Below are 16,467 nucleotides of genomic sequence, written 5' to 3'. Positions count from 1 at the left end.
GGAACATTCTGCAGAATGTGACTAATCAGGACGTATCTCTGGGTAGCCATGGTTGCTGTGAGTTTTCAAATACAAGACACTGGTGAGGCAAACAACAGATTTTAATATTGGAAAATGAATTTGAAACACATTAAAACGTCTTTTCACTTCACGCAAAAACTGAACAACAAAAAGGACACCAAGACATGAACTGAACGTTGCAATGCTAACTACATTGCAAAGCAATGATACGTTGCCTACAAGAATAGATGGCCTAGACACTAGACAGTGACTAGACACCTTCAGAACTAAAGGCTTGTGCACGGTGTCTAGGCCATTTATTTTCGTAGGTCACACAATGATACAAATGAAATTCACAAAGCCAAGAAAAATATTGCACAGACCAGAAACAAGAAAGCTGTTTCTGGTATATTCGGAATTTGTTATCACCCATAAACTTATCGCTATTAATTACAAACAGGCAAATAATACACGTAGATATATATATTTCAAAAGCATTGCACAGAAGCAGTTAACTTTTAAACATAATATTTTTATGTTATCGAGCATTGTTAAATATTATTTTTACATCGACTTTTCCAAATAGCAAACTTTGAAATGTTTCGATCTTTGGAACAACTTTCTTGACGTTCTCCATTTCGGATACAAAAGAACGATTTCAACATTTCACAACAACGTTCATTCGTGTCGGGACAAGTCAATTGAATGTGCAAAGCAAAGATAAGTGGAGATCTACCTTTTTCGGATCAGTTAGCAAAATTAGTCCATTTTACATTGATTCAGCGTCTACAAACATTGAATCAATGTAAAATAGACTGATTTTCAGACCGAGGGGTTGTGGACAAGTATGCACAGAATTGGTGAAAGTTACATTCGCTTGACGTTTGTAGGGGCAAAGAAAGGCCCAGATAGCAGATTGGCTGTATGGAAGTGGAGGGCTACAAACAAATACTTTTACACATACACCGATACTACAAATAATAAAAGCAATTCTAAAATGCATTGCATTGGCAAAACCCTTCACCGGCTACCTCAAATCTACATACATAGTAATTTTGTGACGATTTACAACCCTAGGATAATCAGAGGGGTCAAAACAATAGGTTGGCCCCCAATAAATATTCTACAAATCAGAAAATTGATCAAAACAAAACTTCTACAATTTTTTCGAAGATGAGTTCAATCCCAAAATGTTGGTTGAGTTGGAGCTGAACGATGGACCATATCCGATCAGTGCAAAGTTGAAGGGGTTTGTTAGTTAAAAATGCGTCTATTTTAAGTCGAATCAATGTGCACGAGAATCTGTTCAATACGTTTCAGCGACAAGCAAAAGTGGCAGCTAAAGCACTAACAAGGACTTGTTTTCGTTTAAACAACAATGAAATAATAATGAATTTTCTGATAAAAAATCAGGTAAAAACTATAATTATCGAAACTGAGAAAAACCCTGTTATTTAGTTTTCGGAAACAGTTTGTTAACTTAAACAAAACCGACGGATTGAACTTCACTGACTGTGAGAACGAGGAATAAAAAATCATATTTTTTTTCTTGTGCATTTAAAAAGCGGAAAACTGGCTATCAAAATCCGTCTTTTTTGTTGAATGAAATTTAAAAAATACGGATTTTGGTAACTGGATCGAAAACCAGTTGTCGTTGCGTTAAATCACGTACTTATACGTGAATTCATCGTTACCAGAAGTTAAAATTAAATTTGACGTTTCGCATCCATCCCACATAACAAAATCCGTCATTTTTACATTGATTCAACGTCTGTTGACGTTGAGTCAATGTAAAAAAGACGGATTTTGTTGTCTATGATTACAACATAGAAAAAGTGCAAATTGAAAATCTTGAAAGCAACCAAGCGATAATGTCAGTTAAAATGTCAAAAGAACGCGTTTTTACGCTATTTTGACGTAAATGTGATGTTGTGTAGTAGTAGTAGTTGGTACAACATATTAATGAGAACAGCAATTCAATAATCTACAACGTATGTTTGTAACGGTAAACGAAAGCATTATTTTCATGTGACAACTTTAATGCACAATCTTTATGAAGCCGAGAAGAAAACTCACTGATAGGATCTGATTTTAAGGTTTTTACTTTGAGGAAATTGTACGGACAGAGAGATCCAGAAAACAATTGAAAATCGTAGCTTGAAAAGTGTTTGGTCGATTTAAAATTAGTTGGGCAGAGAAGCGATTGATATCAAACCAAGTTGAATTTTTCAGCTGGGAAAAACACCATCAAAGACCACTTTTCGCTGTCATTAGTTTCATGAACAAACATGATTTCATGAACAAACATGATTTCATGAGCAAACATGATTTCATGAGCAAACATGATTTCATGAGCAAACCGAATCTTTGAAAGCGTTTGTCTATAAACTGACGACATTCTGCGACTTGGGTAGCCAGTTTTTTTTTAAGACTAACGCTCTCCACTAGCACGACGACTGTTGGGTAGCATCGCTTCCTAGCCTCAGATGTCTCGTTGGTTCCACAGTAGATTTTCTATGCCTTTTGGAGAATATTTTAAATTTTAACTTTCCAATCAAATTTGACTTAAAGTTTGTTGTTTATTGTGATTTTTTGTTTTTTTGTTGAGTGTGGAGCAGCTTTTAGCGATTTTCGGGATACTTATTTCTCGGAAGTACATGCAAGTCAGCTCTACTCATCACCTTTAGGTCTTTCTCTTCTATCACGCCCAATCCACTGCAAGACCAAGATGCGTTCTTTTTAAAAACTAATCTCAGATTCTGTGTTTGGAAATAAATCTTTTTAAAGTTTTACCAAAGATTTTACAATCGCTCAAAGATCTGCCCGCGCTAAAACGCGTCTCTGATGTTTTTAAACGGTCGGACAGCGACGTCTACCGGAAGGTGAAAATGAATCGAATCGAGTTTCGAGAGTACGGTGACGACACCTTCCACCCCTGTCCTGGCCACGTAGCTCGAGTCGGTGTAGTGGTTCGACACCAGGGTGGGAACACGGAAGAGCAGCCTGACCCAGCGGGAGAGGCGACCGGCGTTCAAGCCAAGACACACAAAAGCTGTAAAAAAAGTGGTTTGAAGATAGAGAGCTGGTTCAATTATCACAACTCGCGTTAAAATGGCGTAAGATGAATGAAAACGCTTTTTGCTCAGCACTCAAAAATAACACATAAATCAAAGCATTGTATAGTAAACCTACCTGAACTGCAACTATCTGCAGCTCCGTGCATAACCGATATATTAAAGCACAGGTATTTGATTATAACGTTTGTTGGCGCATGGTTGACGCCATTATAATACAAAACGAGAGAAGAATACAAAGAATGATGGAAAAATTGCTTCAGGAAATGCGATGTATTTCCCTCTATCCCAGCACTTGGTGTAAGAATCCTGACAAAGTTCCTGCGTTTCAGCTTACGATTATTTGACAAGACAAATGTGTCAACGTGTGCGGCATACGCAACGGGTCTGCAACTATTCGGTGAGTCCGATTCGGTGAGTTCCTAACTTCTAACCCCTAACCCTAAAACGGCAATGATAATTAGACTACGGTACCCAATAATTTAAAAAAAAAAATTGAAAAAATCACCGAATAGGGATCGGACTCACCGAAACGGTCCATCCCGATACGCAACACATGCATTCACAATTTATATTGGAGCAATCTAAACTTACCTTTGAACATTGCGTCGTAGCTACGTTTCAGTGGATTGTGATCATTCACAACAAGATGGATCGCTTCCAGTAAGGACGCTTTGGTGCTGGAAGTAGATGAAAAATTTGGTTTGTTGTTGAACCGAACAGCCCAGGCAGCAAAATCCGCCATTTTTGCATTGCAAATGTAAAAATGGCGGAATTTACTGTCTAAAACATTAAGTGATCACACTTGTCGTATTTTATGCGCAAATCCGACGCAATCATAGACGGTTGCTAGTTTGCAGAAGGTGGTTTTGGGGTAAGCAATCAAAAAGCAGTTTCGACTAGACTGGGGGTACCTAACATGGGTATTGGAACATAATAGCATCCTCTTAGTTTCTTGTAAGCGTCTGAGAACATTTTTCTGTAAAATCAATTGCCCAAGCATCGTTGTAATGATGTTGCGAAGCGTTCGATGCACATCACTCACTTTTGCGAATGGGAGTCGTCGCCAGAAGAAACTAAATCTTCTAAATTGAAAGCGCGCGTCAACATCCGCGTGGGGTTCTTAGCCAGCGCTGGCCCGTGCTTTAGTTCGTAGTACTCGAGTATGAACTCCCAGGGATGCATGGCGTCTGTAAGTGAAATGAGAGGGTGATTATGATTAAAGAACTCAGCTCCTATTTTACTACTTCCCAGACAGCAAAATCCGTCATTTTTACATTGGTTTAAAGTCTGCAGACGTTGTAAAAATGACATGGTTTGCTGCCTGGGTTGGTTTGCAAATGGTGCTCATGACGCTGTAGATGATCAAGAATACAAAACAGCGACTGTTCCAGCTAGTTCGTTCGTCATTAAACTACAGTGCTTTTAAACAACGGTATCTTTTTGGCGTTTTCATATAACCGTTAGTTGAAAAAGCTGTAGGCTTCAGACAAACGCTTATGATGAACCAACAATACACAAAACACCGCTGTGTTTTAGCCAGCCTGACTCATTCGGAAGTCCGAAAGTAGGATGTATTGCTTAACCGAGCCGACCAAAACCTGTCTTTTTACGTTGAATCAGCATCGACAAAGATTGAATTTACGTGTAGTGGTATAGTTTACAGAACAGACATGAGTGAGGCAGCATGAACGAACCATTTAGTTTTTTGCTTGAAAATATGGGACATTTGACTTCAATAACTTTATTAACAAAATGCAGTGTAAATATTATAATCTAACGTCCTTTTTACCAGCACCAATCGAACGTATTTTTGTAAATATTAACGAAAAACCGTTACGGTAACATCTTTTGTCAAGGCATAAGGCAACATTTATGCTTTCTTTTCAAAGACGACCTGTCAAAGATTGACAGAACTTTGGCAATTTTTGAACCATAGGTGACTCTAAAATCGGTCAGTTTGCTAGTTTTCCAACAGGACGTAAACGCAGCTGCGAAGTTTAATTTTAAGTGCACGCTATACCACTTCAAACCATCAAGCCATGTCTTGCTGGTATAAACGTTACTTTTTCATGCGTGTAGTTTAGCAAAGATTGCATTCATGAAGAAAACACGTTAACATCTGTATGTGAGGCAAGTTTCTCATTAATTCATTCGTCAATTAGCCTATTTTTGGTGAAGCCACAAAACCCATTAAGCAACTTTATCAAATACATTTTTCCACAAGCTATATTTACTGTAGCGCGTCCTAAACAATAATACATGAAAAAACGAAATAAAGTTATCACCATTTTTGTACTACTAAAGTATTAAAACTTTAGAATTGCAAATAACCAGTCACAGTGTAGGCACGCATGCATGTACTAAACTGAAAAAGCATGGTTTACATTGAAACTACGTGAATATAACTACAATATTCAACAAAATTATTTGCAAAATGTAATGTTTAAAACTCTTCGAGCGGAAGTCAAAATCGTAGCACACAAAAAAAACAAAAAAAAAAAACGCGCGAAGTCAACCCACCCGATGCGTTGGATGAAGTCATAGTGCGTGGTATGAGGCATGATATTGGAGCAGTGAGCGCTGAGGCTGATTTGCCGTTGGCGTCGTGAACCAAACCTGTACCGAGGATATCTTGCAAGGCCAGGCAGACATCTTGTCGAACAGCCTGCGGAAAGCAAAAATGACTGACGAAAAATGTCACCTTCAAACAGACTCTTCAGAAATTTGCTTTTAGCGAGTTTCAATGTTGTGGCAAGGCAAAATCATGCGAGGAAGCAAAACAAAAAAAGGAAGCCCATCTTCATGTCGACCTTTAAGCACGTCATTAAGTATGCCCATGAGTCACGTGACAAAGGCGCGTGTTCTCGATGGGAATCGAACATCGGTTGGCTCAAAATTCGCGTTAAAACCGCCAATAATGGCAATCCTATTAGCTGCTAAGATGAGGCCTAGCGTTTGGCTTCCAGCCCAGATGTTATTATAGCGACGTTCACGCTTCAGTGAACGCTACTGGCTAAAGCAGTGGCTCTCAAACTGGGAGCCCCGATCCCCAAGGGGTCACAGGGAGGTTTTCTAAGGATTGTAATGTGACATTTTTATAACTTGGAGCTTGTCAACTTGTTATAAAAGTGTCAATTGTTCATCCCTTGGCCAAAGATCTGAGATGAATTACGTTGATTCTTTCATCAGTGCAGCATGATATCTTCGATTTTAAAAAGTGGTAATGACAACAATACCATCCTACCACCCTCGCGCTGAATACTTGGTGAAACGAGAACGATGAAATGCTAACGAAAGACAAACGATACGAAACAAAAATCCTGGAAGGTAAATGGGACGACACAAAAAATGACTTAAGTTTTAACAGTGTTATTGCTACCCCGGCAACAAGTACGGTACCGTACATCACCTTTTCATGAAGGATAACAAAAGGTCATTAAACTAACGACAAGTAATGCGACAACAGAATAATATGTAGTGTTGCTGACGACTCTCCACAAACTCTACAGAAGGTCAACATCTGTGTCTGTGGCAACAGAGGTGTAGTGGAATACACTGTAAACGGGGGTTGGAGGTCCATCGTTATCATCCATACCGTGTTAATGTTAGAGTGCTGTGTATCTAGTCGGTTTATAACGTACAAATCCAAACCTGCGTTAATTCGTCGGCAACCGATATTTCTCCTGAATGATCGCTCTTTTCATCATCATCCGTATACGATGACGTGTCAGAATCTGATTCGCCGTCACAAACACGTAGACGTTTGGCCACCAAAGCTCTGAAAACCATAAGCTGCTGTGCAATATTCTGAAACTTATGTGATCACACTTTACAGGCATACGTTATGTTTTAAGGTTTGGATTGAAACGTCTAAGTGAATCCAATATAGTTATTTTATGCTGCATTTACGAACAACAAAAACGACAAAAGTGGTTTTCCAGCTGTCATCTCAAATGTTCGAACGCTGTACACTGTACAGTGTACACTACAGCTCGTGTCAAGAAAAAGTAAACTCACTGAGCTGAGAACACCTTGTCTTCATTCCCATAAAAATTTATGACATTTAGAAAACAACTTTACGGTTATATGACAATTACAGAGTTTAGCTCAGAACTAGTTAAAGCACGCTTTAAGAAGAAACGTTTTTATGAAAAGAAGATTCCGTAGTCTTTAATTGCTTGTAAAAGTTCACAATGGAGTGGTTTATGTGCGGTTTGGAAGCCTTCTGACGACTGCAGACAATAAATCTATGTAAAAAAACACTGATTTGCTGACTGGGTGTCAGTAAACTTTCGTTTCAAACAATCGGAGTAAGGACAAGGCTTAAGAAAATGACGTTGCTTGCGCTCGCAGTTCCATAAACGTAGAACGTGTTTGCTTAGACAACAGAGCGCGTATGATAGGCCACGTCTTAGCAAACAACGTTGCGGTTATTCACACAGTGGTGGCGATAGACATTCTTAATTCCGAAGGAAGAAAAATACCAACATGGGTTGAATTCCTTTGTGAAGCATGTCAAATAAAAACACGATACTTTTTCGAAGTAGGTTTAGTGACGTACAAAGCGTTTTGAGTAAATCCAAACAGCCATTTTGTCCTTTCTTATTTGATTCGACGTTTAAAAACGTTTTTTTTAAATGTTGAATTAATGTAAAAAAATTGCTTCTCTATCTGGCAAGCACAACAAATCCGATACTTGATTAGCGACTAAAATAGTCCATGAATCGGCGCTGTCCGTTCTAGCGAGACGTAAGACGCATTCCTTTCAGGGCAGTTTCGCTCAAAAGAAAAGCAAAACTAAAGTGACGTAGAACCATTTGCATGTAGAGCAATTGCCAGTAGCATAAGGCCAAGAATGCTTGTGGAAGCACGAATCTTGACAGCAATTTCACAAGGTAGTATTTCTTTATGCCGATCCAAGGGTCATCAAGCATTTTGACAAAGGGCCAGATGGCTGTGAGAAGAGATACTCGTGGATCAGATACTTATTTTGTTTATATATATGACTGCAGTATTTGTTGTGACGTCCATTTTACATGAGATTTGTTTGAGATAATTCGAAACTGGCAATCAGAATTTGAAGCCAAAATTCACGAGGCACATCAAATAAAATAACGAAACCCTAAGCTCAACAAGCAGTTATTCGCTGAAGGGCATCTTTCCTACTGAATTTATTTTGTTTAATAAGCTACAACACAGACTGCAAACTGTGGTAATTCAACATCGTGTGTGAAACATCCAGCTGCAGCTGTATGGAACAACTGACACGCTCGTCGGTGCAGCTGGTTAAATTGTAAAAAAACACCATTTTTACAAAAAAAACTTTAATATCACACACTTGGCAGTTGGCACGCATCAGACAATGTATCATTTGTATCAGAGATATATATACGTATCACAAGCATTGCTTTGCTACACGTCAGCAAAAATCTTAAACCAAACTGACATTGACACAATATATACTATGCAGTGAAAAGCTACTCGCACAAAAATGTGTGCATTACTATGCAAGCTTAACAATCAAACGGTAACTGTGCTTCAGACGTCTATGGAAAATTCCGTTGGTTTTTGCCCTGAGAACAACCAAGTAAATTAACACAGAGTGGTTTTGCGCTCAGGTGAAAATTACAGTCAACAATGTCTATTTGGCGCACTTGCAAAGTATTTTCGATGTTACATTTTGAAAAAAAAATAAACTGTTCATATACATAAGCAGCAAATCAGTCCTTTTTTACATTGATTTGACGTTTCAATGTAAAAAAGGACTGATTTGCTGACCAAGTTTGAGCACACACCTGACGCGGATCACTGCCCTCTTGAGTGCGTCGATCAACGTCTTGGTGTCGACAAGGATCGTTTCCTCTGCGGCCATTTTGCTCCCGCAAGCAAAGTGAGTTACCGAGAACATCTGTAAAGAAAAAATACTACATTTGTGGGTTTTCATTGCAAGACGGGCTATACAAAAACAGCCATGGATGTTGTTAAAAATGTCTAGATTGGCTGCGTTTTAAAACGCTTTTTGCGCAGTCCAAAAACATATTTGATTTGAGGTAGCAGAAAACACCTGGCCAGTGGCCATGAATAAAGCGAATCGTAAAGATGAGGATTGAGGAAGTGGCTTTGAGATGAAATTTAAAAGCAACCTACAGGCCGCGACGTTTCAGTTGTTTATATTATTGGTTTACAGCTCTGAGAACAACACATATCTTCTAAATATGCAAACCTGTCCTTTTTACATTGATTCAACGTCTGCGGACGTTGAATCAACGTAAAAAGACGGATTTCCCGTTCGGCTTGTTATCACAGCATTGCAAAACAGGATTTGTAAAAGTTCAAAAGGATGTTCAATGATACCACTTGTTGATAAACACTTGAAATAATTTTGATTCATCGATCACAATTGGAATAAACACAAGTACAGCACTTGCGTACGGGAAGGACAAGTTGCAAAAATATTGACGATTTTACAATGATACAACGTAAACAACACATTGTCAAAACGCAAAAACTTTCGGTTGACAAAACACTTGCGTCAGTAGCGATGACGAAAAGTGGTCACCAAAAGCGTAATGCCTCTAAGTCTATTGTGTCAATTTGACTAGAATCACTGCCGCACGATCCCATGTTGCAATAATATCAAGAGCAGGGTGAAAAACTTTCGCGATTAAAATATTGAAAATGCTCTTTTTCTATTGAAACGTTAAAGCTTTCGGAATAATGTTTTTTGGGTATCAAGCTGCAAAGCAACTGACTTTGACATAACCAAGATAATTTAAAAGAAGTTTTCTTTGAAGATATTACTAGGAGGGAACTAAAGTAGGGCTTCAGTCATTTTGCTATCTACAGATCTAATTTGCCATGCAATAACGCGTCATGGTACCTGTATGATGGTCATAGCTCTGTGGATGAGGTTAAGGGTGTGTTTTTGTTCTTGCTGTTTGTAATTGGATGGGGATGTTGAGAGGTTCGGGACTGACCCTGATGATTTGATGCCGTCACCTGGAATGAAAGTCAAGAATTTATCATTTTTGCGATAATCTAACGTCCGTTTACGTTGAGTTACTGCAAAATGAATAGACAGTAACTTCACGAAGCCAGGACATTGGCTGATTTCGCCACCACTTTCAATACATCAAGTATGTTTGAACATAAAAAACGTCCAAAGTGACCCGAAGGAATGTAGCATCAAAGCAAGAAATTAAATATTAACTTCAGTATTTTCACATCTCCAGGCATCAAAATTGATGTTTAAATCTTGTCCAGATTGTCAAAATAATACAATGCCGTTGAAATTTACTGAAAAACGCGTAGTAGGTCGTCAGTGAAAAAAAAAATCGATTTATTATGTCACCGTGACGTCACACATGTGACAGGTGTCGACTGCCGACGTTAACCGCGATCAATAATATTGTAGTGATACCCATAAGAATACATTTCCCATTGCCACTGAAAATCAGTCACATAACTAATGCACTTCCTCAATTCTACACATTGAGGAAGTGTAGAAAGTATGTCAGGAATAACTAATGCACTGTTGCATATGGATTCACGGAACCTCCTCAAGACAAGATATTAAACTTTGTCTCCCGGAAAAGTTCAATCGATGAACCGAGTAATAATATTGATCAAACAAAAAGCCGGAGATAGAAACTATTTTCACTTTAGTTAGACGACCTCTTAACCTTTTAAGATAGATAGGATTTAACTTCACTCGTTTTGGTGCTGAAAATATATTTATAAAACGGCGATTTTTTTAAAAGTTTTGTTTTGAAATTTGAGTTTTGAAAGCTAAAAAAGAACTTTATTTTAACGCCTGGCTACAAAAAGAACGTCAAGATTATATCGGATATGAAAGTAGACGCTGTTGTCTCTTAACCTCTGTTTCAGTTTATAGATGTGATAATTGAGAAAGAAAAGTCACACAAGGATCACTTATGATACAACAGAACGACTAAAAATAGCAATTAAATAAAATAAGCCGGGTCTGTAAACTTAATTGAAGACACAGGAGCTGATATCTCTCAACCTCTGTTTGGGTTCCTCGATGCTATTGAGGACGGAAAGTAATATGTACAAGGATCCTTCATTTAAGATACAAACTTAAGTTTCTGAATCTGGTTGATATTTTTTACTTGTAAGATCGATTATGTGTGCAGTTTAAGCTGTATTGAACGCACCTTCCGATTCAACTTGTAGGAATTCAACAAATCTTTCAAGGTCTTGTATTTGCGTTTGCAAATGATCGACTAGCTTTTCTTTCATTTTTCCAGGATTGACAATCTGCAGTGCACAAAATGTCAAAAAATTAACCCAAACGACCTTGATTTCAGAAGCAACACAACACGCCGACCTTGTCTTGTGGGCATGGGGTATACAGTACAACACGGAATGCGTGATGCTGTTCTCAAAGCAAGAAAACAAGTGTAAGTATCAAATTAGGTTGCACTCGGAAAACCCTACGCGAAGGACACATCGTTGCATGCAAAACTGCAGTCTGCTACAATAATTAATAAATTTTGACACAGGAAATACGCATACGAGACACCATGGTGATGTACGCCATTGCCCACCTAGAACACAGGCTGGTGGAGGTATGAAAACACATGGCGTTGTTAACATCATTGGGCAGCATGCAATTACAGATACCGGGAGTCTACAAAGTCACAATACCTCATGGCTGACCTTTAATAGGTTATAAATAGCCATGTATTAGCTTTGGCCGAAAAGCTCTTTGAATGGGCTAACAAATTGTAATACCGTAATTGACAGTTAAAAATGTTTGGTTCTACAAAGCAATGGAAAATAAGCTTTTATGTGTGACTTCATTAACATGTCAAGGCAACATTTTCGTATTTTATGACATCTACAAATTATATGGTTGATGCTTCAAGTGACATTTACTAGATTTTACGATAGTGACAAAGGATTATGCGTTTACATTTTAATCGCTTGTTTTCATTTGTAGTGTAATGCTAAAGTCAACTGGAGCTAAATAAAGCCAGGGAAAAAGTAAATTTGTTAACCTCACACAACCTTATGCAAGTGCAAAATCATGGCAACAACAAACTATTTTCAAACTTGATAAACAAACTTAAATTCAAAAAAAAACAAAAAAACCGTGAAATGAAAACTAAGCACAAGTTGGCCTCGATTTAGATACAATAGTGATCTTTCTGAATTATATCTGCAGACCTAATTTGCAGGTGCCTGACTTCAGTATCGCAAACGTCTGCAATCGTTACTCAAATGACCAAAAACGCATCAAATTTAAGCTGTAAGGCTACCTATTAGATTAACTTTTAAATTGGATTGAATATTTTAATACATTGTTTTGGCTTCACTTTCCAATGCTCAAGATTCTTCAATGCGAGATTAATTTTTCAACGATTGAACAAAAAGCCATAACGACATTTGAATCAATATTCCTATTGCTGTCAATTAATTTATGAAACTGAAATATTGCTCATTCTATTTCAAATTTTGAGTTCGCTTATTCGTTGTTTACGTTATATGGTGTGTAATGTCATTCCTATATTAGACATGTAGCCTACCGTAGTTTGAGCTAGTTTCCTGAAGAAGATCGGGTTATGTTTGGTTTATTTTATACCTGGCGGAGACAATTTGGATCAGATGGATGGAAAGAGAAGGGAGTCAATCTTCAAGCCTACTTTCAATCATATCAGTGGGTGTCTTGACAAGAAATTATCATATGCTCTCGGTGAGTGTCGAACCGACATCCTTTTAAGTGACGACCAGACGCTCTCACCCCTCTCAGCTATGCAGTTCACATTGGAATGAACGGATAATGAAGTATATCTTCCATGCTGAATGCAAGATCGCATCACTACTTCTAGTTCTTATCGGGAAGTGCTTTCATGAAGCAATGTGTAGGTGATAATGGGCTTCACCTTAATTCTCATTGGTGGAAAAATACCGGCATGGCCCGTTTCGGTGAGTCCGATCCCTTAACGGGGGATTTTTTCAATTTTTTTTAAAAAATTATCAGGTACCGTTAGCCTAATTATCATTGCGGTTTTACGGTTAGGGGTTAGGAACGCACCGAATCGGACTCACCGAATAGTAGCAGACCCGAAAAATACACCCAAATGGATAAGGTCAAACATTGTCATAACTAAAATGCATTTCGCCTTACCTCAGCCACAGCTTGGTCTACTTTGCTTTTAAGGTCATCAACAGAAGTGTTAGCCAGTTCCTCATCGTCAACGTTAAGGTTGAGTCTCTGAGCTAGTTGATCAATCAAAGCTTGCTGCTTCTCAAGCTGGATCGACTGAGGAACGTTACCAGCTCCCTATCAACCAAAGAAACAGATGTTCATTCATCATCAATAGCCATCTTCCAGTCAGCTGGCCACAAATCTTTTACTTCATACAAACGACAATGAGCCATCTTTTTCATAAAAGCATGCATCTGGTATCATTGCAAAGAATACAACACAAGTTCAAAACAGGAAAACAATGAGAAAATTTATTCTTAACCCCAACAAAATACTGCATATGCAAATAAAAAAATTAGTGGCAACGTTACATTTAAGAGCACCTCCTGGGCAATCACAAACTTCATTTGGTATCCCTGGGTTAACAAACTAGAATTACTGCATTTGTAAAATATAACTGATACACACTTGTTTAAATGCAAAAGACTCAAGATCGTTCAGCTGGGCTTTTAATTCATTGATAATCACTTCATGTTTTTCCTTTAGATTTTCTGGTATCTCTCCATTGTTTTGTTCCACATTCTGAAAAGTATAGCAAATGGATGTTGTTGTTACCAGAAGTATGATGCAATCTTGGTTTAAGCTAAAGGCTACAACTACAATCTCCCATTTCAAACCTCATAATCAAATGAAAAGACACTCAACAGCATTGAATGAGCAATGAGATGCAGCAAAAATAAAATATTTCATTTGCATTGCTTCATGACCTTGGACATATTCTGCAACTTACAGAACAATAAAAAATTGAAAATTGATCCGCTTATGGATGTGACCGACTTTGAAGAGTAAACTTCATGAAAATGGGCAAGGATTGACAAACCTTTTTAGTTTCTGCAACCACTTGTTGGTCAACACAACCGCGATAAGCAAAGTCTTCCAATTCCTTCAATAATTCCTCTTTGTCTTCTGCATTTGCTTCAGTGATTTGGTGAAGCCGGAACTGAATCTGAAGAATGTAAAGTGTTTCAGTATAATATTTTCAATGTAATGTAAAATGCTTCAGTGTAATGAAATGAACTGCAGTCTGCAGTAGAAATAAATAATTAATCTTTAGTTGCTAGTTGAAACAAATACAAAAAATAAAAAGGATGAGGAAATGATTTTAATGACATGACAATATTTTCTAACATTTAATGCTTAAAAATGTCATGTTGCAAGTTGTAACATTATAGGCTACTAAACTTAACAAAATTCAGCTCAAATTCAGTTACCTGAGCAAAACGAGTTGTTAAGGCAAACAACGAGGAGTTGAGCTGTTCCTTTTCAAATTCCAGTTGTTCCACTCGATTCACCTCCAGGCTCTTAGGCTCTACCATGACTGGCAGATTCGAAGGAGCTGATGCACCTTAAAAAATGAAATATTGCACATCAACAAATCTGGACACTTTTAAAAATTAATATATATGCAAAAAATGTCATAACTCAAGTAAATAAGCTTCTATACTTCTATCTCATAAAAATGCTTCTAAGATAATTATGGATTAAATTGTTGTGGGTTGATAAAAAAAGATTTAAAAAAGTTTACACTGAGGTAAAAACTTTCATTGTAATTTGTTGCAACTAAGCTTAATCTGGTAGCCTAACAAATTAGCCTAACCTAACACAACTGGTAGCCTAACATTTTTAACAATTCCCTTCCCTTTCCAACCTAAAATTACCAAAACAACAATTGCTGTACACACGTCTCAAAAATTTTGTAAGAGAATAAATTTTTAACGATTGAAAGATTTTAATTGCTAAGACATATGAATCTAATTAAAGGCTAAATAACTTGATTTTATTTTGAAATTATTATTTTAAGTAGCATTCCATTTAGGGAGAAATCTCTGATTTTGCCGCATGTACTACAAACCTAGCGGTGGCCATCTTTCTTGTTGTGGTGGTATTTCATCTTCTGACGATTTGCTTTCCATTTCAATCACTTCATGAACTTTTATAAAGCTACATGTACTGTATTTCAAGATCTTACATTAAACTGATATAACCTACAACCTTTAAAATAAAGTTTTAAATTAAAGATGGGTTATTAATAATAATTAGGAATACTTACACAGTGTTTTAAGGATAAAAAAGACGTTCAATACTTGTGTGGACACCATCTGAAGTGACTAGAATAGTGAAAAGAATTTTCAAAATGCCAAACCAAAAATAACCTGTCAAACGCATCCAAAAAACGCCAAATTTCTCGAAATTGGTATTAAAATCGTCAACATTGCAACCTGTCCCCGAAGTCTCAGGGCTAAGGCTAAGCTAAATCAAATACATTTCCAACAAAACAATCTAGCGTTGCCAGATCCCCCAAATAATTTTCCACTATAGCGCTGTTTTAAAAATTCCAGGTTGCAGCTTTAGTAGCCTATTTCACCAGTGCTTTTGCTTTGTAGATAGCCTGACTGTCATTCCACCAACCTTAAAATTTTGACTAACAGGCTATTTTCTGAAAATTTTTTCACAAAATATATAAAAAAAAACCTGACCAACGCAAGCCACATTGTGAGGTCTCGCGAGCCAGATGGTTGTGAAGGGTTTACTGTAGAATAGTAGGCTCTTGCGTTACTTTACGTTCTGAGGTGTTGCGACCATGCCCCATTTTAAACTGTTTGTGCTGCTTTGGTATCATGCACGTTATGACGTCCGCGTTTTGTCGCTTCCATCTTTTTTCTAGATCTCTGCTATGCTTGGCATATATTGTTTTTTGTTGTGATGGTCAGAAATAAAAACAAACTGAACGTCATCATTTTTTCTTATAATCAGCCAATAGTTAGGCCAACGGTAGGCCTACTTCTGTTGTAGGATCGGCATGTGAGCCCTGCAATCCACTTACATTCTCTGCTGCTGTAGTATTGAAATGTAGCCTACATGTAAATTTGCGTAACCTTCTGGTTGCGCACCGTATCACATCAATCGTTCCGCGTTGTGTTCGAAGCACTTGTAGCTATGTGGCTGTTTTCGTAGGGTATCCTTAGCTCCATTCAGTTACTGAACTAGCATTCCTATTTTGGTGCGATCGTTCACTGAGTTCTTAGTTTTGGTTTAACCAAAGCCGGTCGATTTTTTTCTGTTCATCCGATGATGGAACAAGGGCACTTTGGTAGGGGAGAGTGGGGTTAGTTGGAAGGCGGGGTTAGTTGAAAAATTATCATTTTTTAAAATCTT

General features: G+C 37.7%; 1 protein-coding gene across 1 annotated transcript; it reads right to left on the bottom strand.

Moving 5' to 3' along the window:
- Positions 1-92: 92 nt before the first annotated feature.
- Positions 93-15,300, bottom strand: LOC145764599 (RUN domain-containing protein 1-like). The gene is made up of 13 exons (XM_082576229.1): positions 15,164-15,300; positions 14,523-14,656; positions 14,132-14,257; positions 13,720-13,833; positions 13,231-13,386; positions 11,255-11,357; positions 9,958-10,076; positions 8,871-8,985; positions 6,729-6,853; positions 5,598-5,742; positions 4,120-4,264; positions 3,669-3,754; positions 93-3,052 (listed from the first exon to the last, which is right to left on the bottom strand). Exons 1-13 carry the CDS (start codon positions 15,222-15,224, stop codon positions 2,829-2,831), a joined length of 1,653 nt encoding a protein of 550 aa, XP_082432355.1. The 5' UTR covers positions 15,225-15,300; the 3' UTR covers positions 93-2,828.
- Between the last annotated feature and the right edge of the window lie 1,167 nt (positions 15,301-16,467).

This window comes from Aplidium turbinatum, chromosome 2, assembly GCF_918807975.1.
Source record: "Aplidium turbinatum chromosome 2, kaAplTurb1.1, whole genome shotgun sequence".
Classification (NCBI taxonomy): Eukaryota; Metazoa; Chordata; class Ascidiacea; order Aplousobranchia; family Polyclinidae; genus Aplidium; species Aplidium turbinatum.
This window is presented reverse-complemented; position numbering and strand designations above follow the sequence as displayed.